This window comes from Xyrauchen texanus, chromosome 45 (assembly GCF_025860055.1).
Source record: "Xyrauchen texanus isolate HMW12.3.18 chromosome 45, RBS_HiC_50CHRs, whole genome shotgun sequence".
Classification (NCBI taxonomy): domain Eukaryota; kingdom Metazoa; phylum Chordata; class Actinopteri; order Cypriniformes; family Catostomidae; genus Xyrauchen; species Xyrauchen texanus.
Genome location: NC_068320.1, coordinates 26,855,930 through 26,870,869, shown reverse-complemented (window position 1 = coordinate 26,870,869; position 14,940 = coordinate 26,855,930). Strand labels below are relative to the sequence as shown.

Sequence of the window (14,940 nt, the reverse complement as noted above, 5' to 3'; positions counted from 1 at the left end):
TTTGACATCCTACCTTGAAGTTCTACTGAAGTTGGTGTTCAGTGAGTTAAATGTACATAAATATACACATTCATATTTTTAGCATCTGATATCTTGTGTTTGTTTGCACATATTCTTCTTAAAAGTTTATTTGACATAAACATTTTTTAATACCGTTACAGGAACAATCAGGTGTGATGCTGAAAATTACTCTTTAAATAAAGAGATCAAACCAAATAACATAACAAAAAATATTTTTTACTAAAACTGAACATTTACAGATTTTAATTTTCCAGACAAGTCATACATAATCCACACCAGCCTAAACACAAAACTTTAAACACACACGCTTTGTTTGGATCACACACACACACACACACACACACACACACACACACACACACACACACACACACACACACACACACACACACTTTGTTTGGATCACACACACGTTTTGTTTGGATTACAACAACATCGGAGCAGGTTCTGTCAGGTAGGCCATGATATAGATGGGTTAACTACATGCTTTTAATAAACTGAAGAGTTTCAAAGGGAGAAAAAAGTAAAAAATTCACATAATTGTTTTGTCCCTGACCATGAAGCAGCATATTTGCAACCCACGATTAAAAGGCCCACCCTCTATGCCCCATAAACTAAATTAAACATCCATCTGTGGGTGTAAGGCCTGGGGCCCTGAATGCACAAGCCTACAATCTGTTTTCAGTAAAAGCTGCTGTGTCAATGACTTTAATAGTGACTGGACAACACATTCTGACCTGGTCCAGTGTAGTGACCATGAAAGGGAAGCAGTCATGAAGCCCCAGGCCTTCATAATACATAATTTTCTGCCTGAACACAGAACCAGAGCGAGCTCTGAGCTGATCCAGGGACAGTCACTCACAAACACACCCGACAATCACCCAAAGGGCTGCAGTAGTTGGTTTTGAATCTTTTTTTTTTTTTTTTTTGTCCTGTTGCTGCTTTAATTTGACTCAGAAAGTGTCCTTTTAATGCAAAAGAAGAAAGCAGGAGATTGCTGTTTTTCTTCTTCTAAACTTACATGTTGTTTCCGGCATAAAGCCTGGTCCATGTTCTGGCTGTAAGAGAGAGAGAGAGAGAGAAACTCAAACATCATACACAACACTATTAAATATTCAATTAAAATCACATTTATGATAACACTTTACAATAAGGTTCATTAGTTAACCTCAGCACATGCATTAGGCATCATGAACTAACAATGAACAATATTTTATTACAGCTTTTATTTATTGTGATTAATACAATCATTTATTGTTAGTTCCTAATGCATTAACTAATGTTAACATAAACAACTTTAAATGTATTTTTGGTTTTAGAATATGTTCAAATTAATATTAATCAAGATTAATAAGTGTAGTAAAAGTACTATTTATTGTCAATTTATGCCAGCTAATTAAGTACACTCATGTTAAACTTATTGTAAAGTGTTACCACATTTATTTACTACAGATTTACTAGATACGGTGCAAAAAAAAAAAAAAGGGTTCTAATACACACACACACACACACACACGCGGGCCAAAACATCATGAGGTGAGGCAAATAACGTCGATCATCTCCTAACAAGGCCATATATCAAGGTCTGGGTAGATTAGAAGGTAAGAACAATCAGTTCTTGTTATCAATGTGTTGATTGTGGGAGAAATGGGCAGGTGTAAAGACCCCAGCGACTTTGACAAGGGCCAAATTGTTATGGCCAGACGACTGGATCCGAGCATCTCTGAAACAGCAATGCTTGTGGGGTGCTCCTGGTCAGCAGTGGTGAGTACCTACTGACAGTGGTCTGAGGGGGGACAAACCACAAACTGGTGTTGGGCGCCCAAAGGTGCGTACACACTGCCAGCGACTTTATCGCTGCAGGTCGCCAGTGGCTGGCGGTGAAGTCGCTAGTGGGTGTTCCCACTACTGGTTGCCTAGTAACGTTTGTAAATGACATTCACGGATGTCATTCCATTGCTGTTGACAGCGAATCTCTTTTCTTGCCACTAAAAACAAACATTTTGGAGGTAAAAGACTAAATATAAATGAAATCAGTACATAAAATGCTTTATATCAAAGATGAATGAGAAACCAGGCGTGCTGTTTGCCAGAGCGGCTGTTTATCTGCGGCGAAAATGCAAATGCCGGTCTGTCTGGGTCCATAAAATCCCCGCGATCTCAGAAACACATTTCCACGCAGTATTTTTCTTAAAAATGTCCTTGTATGTGGGAAGAGACATATCATAGAGCACTGGAAAATTTCTAACAGCAAGAATTAGCCTTTCATCCATCTTTCCGTTACTGCAGGAGCTGAGAGTGAGAGAAGGATCACGTGAGCTCTCCCGTCTTCTCTCCTATTGGCTGTCGCTTCCGTTAGTCGCTCCAAAGTTGAACTTTTCTCAACTTTGTCGCGTCGCTGGACACGCCCACATCTAGCGCCAACGGTCGCGACAGCTCGTGTCGCCGGAAGTCGCTGTGCTCGCATTGAAAATGAATGGTATTGAGTCGCTGTCAGTGTGTACGCACCTCAGCGATATCGCTGGCAGTGTGTACGCACCTCAAGGCTCATCGATGTGCGAGGGCAACGAAGGCTATCCCGTCTGTCCGAACCAACAGAAGGTCTACTGTGGCACAAGTCACAGTAAATTTTAATGACGGTTACAGGAGGAACGTGTCACAACACACAGTGCATCACAACCTGCTGTGTATGGGGCTGCGTAGCCGCAGACCGGTCAGAGTGCCCATGATGACCCCTTTCCACTATCGAAAGTGCCTACAATGGGCACGCAAGCATCAGAACTGGACCTTGGAGCAGTGGATGAAGGTTGACTGGTCTGATAAGTCCTGTTTTCTTTTACAGCCGTGTACGTGTGTGCCGTTTACCTGGGGAAGAGATTACACCAGGATGCACTGTGGGAAGACGACAAGCCGGTGGAGGGAGTGTGATGCTCTGGGTAGGGATGTAAACGGTTAATCGATTATCGATTAATTGTCGACAAGAATTTACTCGATTAAATTAAATTAATTATCGGCATTGCGAACGTGACACGAGATTCTCACGGGCGGCGACTCGCGAGAGCCCCGACAAAAACTTGATGCGGCAAAAAAGAAACGAACATGAGGCGGTCAAAACAGAGTGGAGTGTGGGATCATTTCAAATTAATTAATGATGACAAAGATGCCAAATGTAAACTCTGCGGTACTACAATTAAGTACAACAGCTCTACGAGTTCGTTAAGATACCACCTTCTTAACTTGCATGCAGCCGTGTTGCAGGGAGGAAGTCTGTCGTCTTCACAACCTACAATCGCTGCTGTGGTGGGAAGGCGAGTATGTGACCACAGGAAAGCGGAGGGCATTACTCAGAGGATTTGCGGCATGATCGAAAAAGATATGATGCCAGTTAGCACCACTGATGGTGAGGGATTCAATGAAGGAAGATTTCCGAGGCTGGCAAATGTGGCACGACGATATCTGTGCATACCGGGCACGTCTGTCCCATCTGAACGTGTATTCTCAGCAGCTGGCCTCACTGTAAACAGGCTGCGCACACGACTTATTCCTGACAATGTTAATATGCTTATTTTCTTGAACAAAAATATAGGGGTCTAGGTCAGGAGCCTATTCAAAACACATTGAGACAGGAATGTTTTTGTTTCAGGAGAGGTAGCCTATATCTTCATTTGACGGTTCCAAGGCACGCCCTCTAATTTTACTGTCGCAAGTAAAATTAAATCGCAAGAGGTGAACCAGTGCACAATTATTTTTTTATGTATTTTAATTTTCTGTGCATAATTTATTTTGCTAAAATACATAAATGCCATTATCTGTCCCAACTGTTATAATAAAACATCAATTCAGCAATATAGCATGCATTTTTATTCAGTATATAAGCAATATACTTTTTATGTTAAAGACACTATTGATACTGTGAGAAATTTACATTCTCAGGAAAATAGCCACTTATCAGTTAATCGTTAATCGATCGATAAGGTTAATCAACTAATGATTAATGAATTAATCGATAATTTGCATCCCTAGCTCTGGGCAATGTTCTGCTGGGATACCCAGGGTCTGGCCATTCATGTAGATGTCAATTTGACACGTGCCACCTACCTAAACATCGTTGCAGACCAGGTACACCCCTTCATGGCAACGGTATTCCCTGATGGCAGTGGCCTCTTTCAGCAGGATAATGTGCCCTGGCACACTGCACACATTGTTCGGGAATGGTTTGAGGAACATGATGAAGAGTTCAAGGTGTTTCCCTGACCTCCAAATTCCCCACATCTCAATCCGATTGAGCATCAGTGGGATATGCTGGACCAACAAGTCCGATCCACGGGGGCTCCACCTCGCAACTTACAGGACTTGAAGGATCTTCTGCTAATGTCTTGGTGCCAGATACCACAGGACACCTTCAAGAGGCTTGTATGCCTCGGCAGGTCGGTGCTGTTTATGGCGATATGTGGAGGACCAACACCATATTAGGCAGTTGGTCATAATGTTTTGGTTCATCGGTATAATAATTTTTTTCATTATTATGTTTTGGTGAAATTGACCTGGAAATGCTGTTGTGAGATTCACCAACTTAACTACCTTTTTATTAAAATGCTACCCAGACACTCACATACTCAGATGGAATTAGAGCTCATAAGTTCTTACCTGTCTCAATGGCTTGAGGTTCATTGCTCTTCCATTGTTCAGCTACATCATTGGCCAGAGGGTCATCAGGGTTTGGAGCACTCAGCAGAGCCTGAATAGAGAGCAGCACTGTACGTATCTGCAGAGCTGGAGACCACTTATCTACCGAGAGAAAAACACACATGTGGTCTTTTAATGTGCTATATGTGTATATTAACTAGTCCAAAACAAATGTGCTGCTGATAGTGGTCAGATGAAACACAGAACACACAATGGCCCCACTCAAATCTGTTTTGGGTGATCTAATCAAAAGGGTAAATGGGGTGCAAAATGTTTTATCACCTTTCAGAATGTCCAGACAGATTCTCCCCAGCTTGTCCACATTGGGGTGGTAGATTTTGGTCATGAAACGGACTTTTGGAGCAGCCATGGGGTATTCCTCCGGGAGAAACAGCTCCAGTTTGAAAGTCCCACCCTCGAACGGTGAATCCTGCGGCCCACAGATGACCACATGGAAATATCGCGCGTTCCCCTCGGCAGGCTCCGCTTTGATACCAGGCACAGGCTCTGCCATTAAGCGCTGTGTCTCCTACCAATTCATATGCATAAATGGAAAAAAGCACAAATATAACAGCTGAACTTTAGTGGGTTTGAAGCATCACATCCTGAATGACAAGCTGTTTACATGGAAACTAAACCAGACAACTAAACACACTGCAATCTAAGGAGATTGGGCATTTAGAGAGCACCTCCTGGTATCGTCTATGAGTGCTGCAAATGACCTCAGACCATCTCAGCTCAAGAGGTGCTCAGAGTTCAGTTTGCTTTATTCCACAGAGAACATCGTTGTAAGCGCAACTCTTAAAACATTCTTCATCATTAAAACCGCTGACCGGTGAAGTGAATAACATTTATTATCTCGTTACAATGGCACCTGACAAGGGGTCGGATATATTAGGTATATTATAAGTGAACAGTCTGTTCTTGAATTTCATGTGTTGGAAGCAGGAAAAATGGGCAAGCGTAAGAATCTGAGCAACTTTTACAATGGCCAAATTATGATGGCTAGACGACTGGGTCAGAGCATCTCCAAAACAGCAGATCTTGTGGGGGGTTCCCGGTATGCAGTTGTTAGTATCTACCAAAAGTTGTCCAATGAAGGACAACCGGTGAACCGGCGACAGAGCCATGGGTGCCCAAGGCTCATTGATGCGCATGTGAAATATAGTGCCATAAGGATGGATCTGTGTCATTTTAGCTGACTAGATCTTGCCTGCTAACACTGACTAATTGCAAGCTACCTTATTGTGTAACTTTCAAATACTTTCAACGATCTTCTCTTTATACTAAAAGTCAGTTTAATGTCAATGTTAATCTGTAATTATTCAGGAAGGTAAACTACAATAATACATTAAATGAATACTAGACAATGTTCAAGATAATGCAAAACGCTCCATTCGTTAGTGGAACGTAACTTGGTTATACAGGAAATAAATACAATTTATTATAATAAAACAATAGCGCAAAATGACAGTTGTGAAGGAATCACATCAATACTGAATTGTGTCAATATATTTATAATGTTCAGTAGGGTAGGGCGATGTCCCCTAAATTGGCTGTTGATGATGTTGACACTAAAACATCGCGATGGACGATGATTGCGTCGGTGGGGGTGGGTGGGGGGTTATATAATTTCATACAATTTTCAAAAATTATATGAAAAATTATAATTTCGTTATTTTACTAACCCAACTAATGACTTGTCGGCGCTTTATCAGTAGGTTGCACGACACGTGAAGCATTTTTTTTTTTTTAGCTTTCACTTAAGAAGAGTTGTGCACTTTTTATTTTAATATATCTCTTCACATAAATACTATTTTCCACTTAAAAACTATAATTTCGTTATTTTACTATCCCAACTGACTCATCCGCGCTTTCCAATAGGTTGCACGTAACGGGGAAAAATATTTCTTCCACTTAAGAAGAGTTGTGCACTTTTTATTTTAATATATCTCTTTACATAGATATTTTTTTTCTACTGAAAAACTATAATTTCGTTATTTTACTAGCCCAACTAATTAGTAGCCTACTCATCCGGGCTTTGTAATATATTGCACGTAAGAAAAAAAAAGCTTCCTTCCACGTAGAGTTGATAAAATGGCATTGGTGTTGGTTGCTAAAAAGGGTACTACTTTGCCTATATGGCAATTTTTTGGATTTAGACCTGATGAGAGTGGACAGCCAAGGGACCCGTCCGAAGTTTTGTACAAGATCTGCTCATGTGTGATCCGCGCAAAAGATGGGCAGACGACCAATCTTCATGACCACTTGCGTGTGTGCCATCCAGCAGAATATGCCACCTTGCCTGCACGTGCTGGATATGTTGGTATTTCTGGCCAGAAACATCGAAATTTAAACATGGTGTTTGGTGAAAGATAGTAGACTTCTTTACGCATGTTTCCATCCGTTGCGGAGCTATTCGATTTTGCATATTATTTTTTAAACGTTCATTTGTGTAGTTCATACTTTACAATATTTCAATAACATAATTTATTTTGTAGCCTGTGCTGAAGTTAATTGTGCTGCTAATTATAAGTGAAATGTTAATGCCGAGTTTCGGTCTGAGTCCCGTTTTCTTGTTCTTTATTTGTTGTTCTTCTATGTTTTAATAAATGTGTGTTATTCATATTCACCTTGTTTCTTTCATTTGATTTGACATTATGGATTTATGGCCAAGGAAATTTTTCTTTTAAAGTATTAACCAGACAAAAGTTATTTGAGGTTCGCTGGTCTGGGTTGATCTTAAACTGCCGCTTCAGTGTATACAAGAGCTATGTGACAATGAGCAAGATTTTCTGAGACACTACAACTACTAATAATTAATTAATAAAGGCTATTTTCTTGTAGCCTACAACATAAAATATTTTAATCTAAATGTACAGTGTAAGACATGTAAAAAAAGACAAGAAGCTAACAATGTCAAGATCAATATTTGTGTAGCCTGCCTGACACGGTATTTTCACAGACTAACACGTCACGTCTCTGGCATATACTACAGTATTTAAAATAGCATATATGCATTAGTTTTATTCTCAATTTAATTTACAGAGCAATCCCTGCAAAGTTTTTAGGTTAACTATAGAAGAGACTAGGATTAGTGAGTCACACTAGCAAGACTCGCAAAAGGGGGCGTGGCATCACGATGGTGGCTCTACATCGTGATGTTTGTCAGCCATCACGACGGACGATGATATCGTCCATCGGCACAACCCTAATGTTCAGTCTATTTTATAAACTGCTACTGTCATCATCCACCAGATTTCACTAACAGATATTTATAAAGCTAGCTAGCGCTGACATAGGCTATCGTATAAATGCAGTCAATGTATCATGCAAAGAAAAGTGATTACTTCAAACTACAGTCTCGCATAGTCATTCCGATATCCACACTTTGTTTTAGCCCTGTTCCAGCACTGGAGAGTTTGTAGTAAAACAATAATAACTGTGTAATTTTAATTATGCTACCTCATCTGTCAGCATGATGCCGGTGAATCACATTCAGCCTCTTTGTACATTACGTCATTGCTCATTGTTTTGGCCGATGCTCTTCGCGTCACTATGGAGTGTGTGCACGAGCAACAGGGAGCTGCTGCAGTTCACGTAACGGCCACAGGTGTCACTAACCTGAGACTCGTAGTGACGGATTAATTGACAGCTGCTGTCAGACTCTATGTTATTATTATTCCTCACACGGTCGCAAGACGACATGAACATGAATCTGGCGTGGTGAGCTGGAACCTGCTTACGTCAGCTGTCACCGCTTACGTCACTAAGTACCGCAACAGGCAATAGGAATATTCAACTGCAGTAGCCACCGTTCAACCTGAAGAGGGCAGCACTCAGACGTTTTTAACACCATATATTGTAGAATTAAAACACTTTATATACAAATGTCAAAAAAATTACTTGAATCAATGACCAGTACTAATAAAGCCCCATGCTTACAGATCATTAACTAAAAAAAGTTGGTTTAGGGTTTAGTTACCCTTTAACGAAAATTACCCAATACTACCACTTAGCGGTAATACCGGTTTGAACATGAACGCCGCACTGGTGTGAAAATTATGTTATTGTGGCAAGTCTAATACATCCACACCTTTTCAAACTGTTTTCTTCTGCAGTATATGACATTCATCTTTAAACATATTAATATATAATGCACGTTTATACACATCCAGAATCTCCTGGTGCGCAATATTCGGATATCTGCTCACTTAGATTTTTGCCTCCAAGAAAACCAGAGAGATCTGGTACCATTGCTCTATGCTGCTCTTATTATGAAGTTTATTTTCTCATATTTTAATAAATGTATTCAGTTATAAATAATGAGCGCGCGGGAACCACCCTGATGCAGCGCGAGCTCATGTCACCAGCACGTGCCGCTTGACTCTTTTAACGCATCGCGTTTACAATGCGTACAAAAAACAACGTAACGCACAACAAGAACATTATACAGGATATACCTTAATGATCCTGCGGGGCAATCCAGCCATCTCGTAATTTAATGCGGTTTGCACCGTGGCCCGCTCCCTACGCCTACTGTTGAGTTTAACAGCGCACGCGCGGAAGTATTCTGGTAAAAAACGTCATCGTCCGTTTCGCAGGGATTTTTGGGAAAGGTAGTTTCTTTACGTGACGAATTTCTCACTGTTATTATTCTATAATTTAATTGTATTCCTTTCTTATATATATATATATATACACACACTTCTAAAGAGTAATCTTAAAGGGATAGTTCACCCAAAAATGAAAATTCTCCCATCATTTACTTTTGCCATTCCAGATGTGCATGACTGTCTTTCTTATGCTAAACACAAGCAAATATTCAGTTTGTCCAAGTGAGTGGATACTAAAGCTTTGAAGCTCCAAAAGCACATAAAGGCAGCATAAAAGTAATCCATATGACTGGTGGTTTAATCCATGTCCAAACAGATAAGTGTTTAAGTCCTTTTTTTGACTATTTATCCCCCCTTTCATTTTCTTCTTCGTGCATATCGCCACCTACTGGGCAGGGAAGAGAATATATATCAAAATATATATATAAAATATTGATCTGTTTCTCGCCCACACCTATCATGTCATTTCTGAATACATAGATTAAACCACTAGTCATATGGATTACTTTATGCTGCCTTTATGTGCTTTTTGGAGCTTCAAAATATTGGTACGCATTCACTTGCATTGTATGGACCTTCAAAGCTGAAATATTCTTCTAAAAATCGTAATTTTTGTTCTGCTGAAGAAACAAATCATACACATCCTGGACGGCATGAGGGTGAGTAAATGATGACTTTAAATTTTTTAGGTGAACTGTCCCTTTAACTTTAAATGTAATGAAATATAATGAATAAAGTTCACAATCTGTCATGAATAAAAGAAAGCACATGGTCACCCATAGCGGAAGGAGAAGTTTATTTAATGCACAACAGTGTATGTAAAAAGGATTCTCTTCTAAACAGAAATATTGGAGAACTATCCAGAACTATCGGTCTTTGGGTGGATTTCGGTTTCTGCGTCTTGTGTGATATCTGTCAGGAGAAAGAGAAAACACAAACCATTATAAATGCCGGAAGTCCTTGTCTACAAACTAAACCATGTATAAGCAGCACTGAAAACTCACTGTCCGACTGGGTACCAGCGGTGTTTGGTGGTGTAGAACATCTTGCTGAGTTCCTCCATGGTTGGAGCCTGTTTGTTATTTAAAACCTCTTTCCCGAGTCGAGCTTTGAGCACCTGCTCGTGTGTCTCGGTCTGGTCGCTGATGGCATTTGGTCTGGGAATCGGCTACAAAAAGACAAATAGATATCTCACCATTATAATGGTTTGAGGTCAGGGTTTGTAATCAGAAGGTTGCTGGTTCAAGCCACTTATCGAATATGTGACGTCATATCTACCTGTGTGAGTTCATAGGGTACGTCTACCGACGGGTGGAAACATACTATTGTCTTGCCATCAGACGTCACTCCGATTTTCACATTGCTGAAACAGGACACATGATGTTAATGCAATAATAAGCACCTTGACATATCAGGATGCATCATTCCACAACAAGTTTTGTTATTAACCTTGTGCGACACGTACACATGCGTGGACATTGCATTTTGATATCGCTATATGCAACGCATAATTGAAACCGAATTATATAACTGTTATGAGACCAGTGCAGACAGACAGCACACTGGAGGTTAAGTCAAGCACTAAATAGGGAGCAAGGGAGCATCCTATAGCTCTCCCATAACTGTTCTGAGACCAGTGCAGACAGACGGCACACTGGAGGTTAAGTATGCACTAAATAGGGAGCAAGGGAGCATCCTATAGCTCTTCTATAACTGTTCTGAGACCAGTGCAGACAGACAGCACACTGGAGGTCAGGGGCGTCGGACTGGGGGGGTAAAGGGTACCGAGTACCCAGGGCCCGAGGCAGGGGGGGCCCCTTAGAAGTCAGTTTTCTATACATACATATTTGGTACGGGGGCCCAGCAAGATGGTTTGTACCCAGGGCCCAAAATTTGGTGCTACGCCCCTGCTGGAGGTTAAGTCATGCACTAAATAGGGAGCAAGGGAGCATCCTATAGCTCTCCTATAACTGTTCTGAGACCAGTGCATACAGACAGCACACTGGAAGTTAAGTATGCACTAAATAGGGAGCAAGGGAGCATCCTATAGCTCTTCTATAACTGTTCTGAGACCAGTGCAGACAGACAGCACACTGGAGGTTAAGTCATGCACTAAATAGGGAGCAAGGGAGCATCCTATAGCTCTCCTATAACTGTTCTGAGACCAGTGCAGACAGACACCACACTGGAAGTTAAGTATGCACTAAATAGGGAGCAAGGGAGCATCCTATAGCTCTTCTATAACTGTTCTGAGACCAGTGCAGACAGACAGCACACTGGAAGTTAAGTATGCACTAAATAGGGAGCAAGGGAGCATCCTATAGCTCTCTATAACTGTTCTGAGACCAGTGCAGACAGACAGCACACTGGAGGTTAAGTCATGCACTAAATAGGGAGCAAGGGAGTATCCTATAGCTCTCCCATAACTGTTCTGAGACCAGTGCAGACAGCCGGCACACTGGAGGTTAAGTCATGCACTAAATAGGGAGCAAGGGAGCATCCTATAGCTCTCTATAACTGTTCTGAGACCAGTGCAGACAGACAGCACACTGGAGGTTAAGTCATGCACTAAATAGGGAGCAAGGGAGTATCCTATAGCTCTCCCATAACTGTTCTGAGACCAGTGCAGACAGCCGGCACACTGGAGGTTAAGTCATGCACTAAATAGGGAGCAAGGGAGCATCCTATAGCTCTCCTATAACTGTTCTGAGACCAGTGCAGACAGACAGCACACTGGAGGTTAAGTCATGCACTAAATAGGGAGCAAGGGAGCATCCTATAGCTCTCCTATAACTTTTCTGAGACCAGTGCAGACAGACAGCACACTGGAGGTTAAGTCATGCACTAAATAGGGAGCAAGGGAGCATCCTATAGCTCTCCTATAACTGTTCTGAGACCAGTGCAGACAGACAGCACACTGGAGGTTAAGTCATGCACTAAATAGGGAGCAAGGGAGCATCCTATAGCTCTCCTATAACTGTTCTGAGACCAGTGCAGACAGACAGCACACTGGAGGTTAAGTCATGCACTAAATAGGGAGCAAGGGAGCATCTTATAGCTCTCCTATAACTGTTCTGAGACCAGTGCAGACAGACAGCACACTGGAGGTTAAGTCATGCACTAAATAGGGAGCAAGGGAGCATCCTATAGCTCTTCTATAACTGTTCTGAGATCAGTGCAGACAGACAGCACACTGGAGGTTAAGTCATGCACTAAATAGGGAGCAAGGGTGCATCCTATATCTCTCCTATAACTGTTCTGAGACCAGTGCAGACAGACAGCACACTGGAGGTTAAGTCATGCACTAAATAGGGAGCAAGGGAGCATCCTATAGCTCTCCTATAACTGTTCTGAGACCAGTGCAGACAGACAGCACACTGGAGGTTAAGTCATGCACTAAATAGGGAGCATCCTATAGCTCTCCTATAACTGTTCTGAGACCAGTGCAGACAGACAGCACACTGGAAGTTAAGTATGCACTAAATAGGGAGCAAGGGTGCATCCTATAGCTCTTCTATAACTGTTCTGAGACCAGTGCAGACAGACAGCACACTGGAGGTTAAGTCATGCACTAAATAGGGAGCAAGGGAGCATCCTATAGCTCTTCTATAACTGTTCTGAGACCAGTGCAGACAGACAGCACACTGGAGGTTAAGTCATGCACTAAATAGGGAGCATCCTATAGCTCTCCTATAACTGTTCTGAGACCAGTGCAGACAGACAGCACACTGGAAGTTAAGTATGCACTAAATAGGGAGCAAGGGTGCATCCTATAGCTCTTCTATAACTGTTCTGAGACCAGTGCAGACAGACAGCACACTGGAGGTTAAGTCATGCACTAAATAGGGAGCAAGGGAGCATCCTATAGCTCTCCTATAACTGTTCTGAGACCAGTGCAGACAGACAGCACACTGGAGGTTAAGTCATGCACTAAATAGGGAGCAAGGGTGCATCCTATAGCTCTTCTATAACTGTTCTGAGACCAGTGCAGACAGACAGCACACTGGAAGTTAAGTATGCACTAAATAGGGAGCAAGGGTGCATCCTATAGCTCTTCTATAACTGTTCTGAGACCAGTGCAGACAGACAGCACACTGGAGGTTAAGTCATGCACTAAATAGGGAGCATCCTATAGCGCTCTATGCAGTTAAGTGCGTTCACTCCTAAAATCTGATCATAAGTTCAGTTTCAGGCTGCAGATGATGTTTGGATCACTCAACATGTTTGACACACATGGGACATTTTATTTTAACATGGTTGGCTGTGATTGGATGATGCTGGACGTTAATGTGAATCGGAATTAATTATGCAAATCACAACTTAGTCCCGCTGTCCACATGTGAGGACACACATTTTTAGGAAAATGCTCTAGATTTTTTTTGCCTTGTTTATCATGTGCTACAAGTTAAAAAAGTGAAAAGACCACACACATCAGTCTCAGTGGTTGAGTGAATTACTTATTAAGAATATTTTCTAGGTATAAACTGAGAACAGACTGATTTAAATGCCAAAGTAGCATTTACGGTTATAAGACTGGCATAATAAATCGCAGTATTTTGTTTTGCACTGAATGAAAACACTCACCTGTTATCGTCGATGGATGAACCTCCAACAGTAGATTTATTATGAGAAAACAGAAAAGTTCCAGCTACAAAGAATAAAACAATAAAAATAATGTGCTTAAACCTTTGCATGAAATATCCAATAGGGATATTGATATGACAATGGCACACTTAGCTACGACACATTACATGTTCAGACACATTGATATTGTTTTAGTTTTTTTTGTGTATCACAACTTACCTCTAAATTGTCTTATATTTCTGCTAACTCGGTTAAACAACCTACTGACATGACCCGACGCCATGCTTTCCTCTTACGGAATTGAACTGACGGAAGAGAAACGGTCAAGACAAACATGTACTAGGAGGAGCGACTACAAATATAAATAAAGCTTTATATATTTATATTTATAAACACATGTATTTTAATCGTACTTATGTATCTTAATTTGGTAAATGGCTACCAAGCGTTTGATAGTCTTTGTGGTGACAGTGTATAATATTTCCCATGTGTCCTGAGATTTTAATGCGTGTAGCGCCTTCTAGCGGACAACTTTAACACAACAATGAAGTATCTGCATCTGCCCTTCTATTCAATTTATTTCATTGTGGAACACAAATATGCCTCCGGGTAGAAACCAAGGGAAGTCCCAAACGTCCCATATTTTCCTAAATCAAAACTACATTAGATAGATAATCAAGCGAAGTAGGTCTATTCCAGCCCAATTAAATTCTCAACAAAAATATGTGATATTTTTATGACGCGAGTTAGTTTTGAGTAAAATATTTTAACGATTATTTACGAGGGGGAACTGATATTGTGACGGTCGCATACCAAATGGGTGTCCGTTGAATTAATAACATTATTAGAAACATTTTATAATACTTAAAATTGTTAGTTGCTTATTTCTGTAGTGATATACTCAAAAAATACTATTTAAATAGTTTTATGGTCCCTTTTAAATGTGGTTGAATTAGCGCCCTCTAGCGGTTTTTATTAGTGCACTCAAAGGAAGAAGTGGCTATAGCCCTTCCATTCAATTAATTTCTGTTCT

General features: G+C 41.0%; 2 protein-coding genes across 3 annotated transcripts; both read right to left on the bottom strand.

Annotated features, from left to right (window-relative positions):
- Nucleotides 1-346: 346 nt before the first annotated feature.
- LOC127637372 (ubiquitin-conjugating enzyme E2 N-like) lies at nt 347-9,270 on the bottom strand. The gene is made up of 4 exons (XM_052118396.1): nt 9,171-9,270; nt 4,990-5,236; nt 4,669-4,809; nt 347-1,079 (listed from the first exon to the last, which is right to left on the bottom strand). The coding sequence occupies exons 1-4, from the start codon at nt 9,198-9,200 to the stop codon at nt 1,039-1,041; spliced, it is 459 nt and encodes a 152-aa protein (XP_051974356.1). The 5' UTR covers nt 9,201-9,270; the 3' UTR covers nt 347-1,038.
- An 832-nt stretch (nt 9,271-10,102) lies between these two features.
- Nucleotides 10,103-14,406, bottom strand: mrpl42 (mitochondrial ribosomal protein L42). 2 transcript variants are annotated; one of them, XM_052118402.1, is made up of 6 exons: nt 14,321-14,406; nt 14,127-14,212; nt 13,908-13,971; nt 10,602-10,686; nt 10,328-10,491; nt 10,103-10,235 (listed from the first exon to the last, which is right to left on the bottom strand). In XM_052118402.1, exons 2-6 carry the CDS (start codon nt 14,188-14,190, stop codon nt 10,190-10,192), a joined length of 423 nt encoding a protein of 140 aa, XP_051974362.1. In that variant the 5' UTR covers nt 14,191-14,212; nt 14,321-14,406; the 3' UTR covers nt 10,103-10,189. The 2 variants fall into 2 exon arrangements, with proteins under 2 accessions (XP_051974362.1, XP_051974361.1); XM_052118401.1 differs by having other exon boundaries at nt 14,127-14,403.
- Nucleotides 14,407-14,940: the final 534 nt, after the last annotated feature.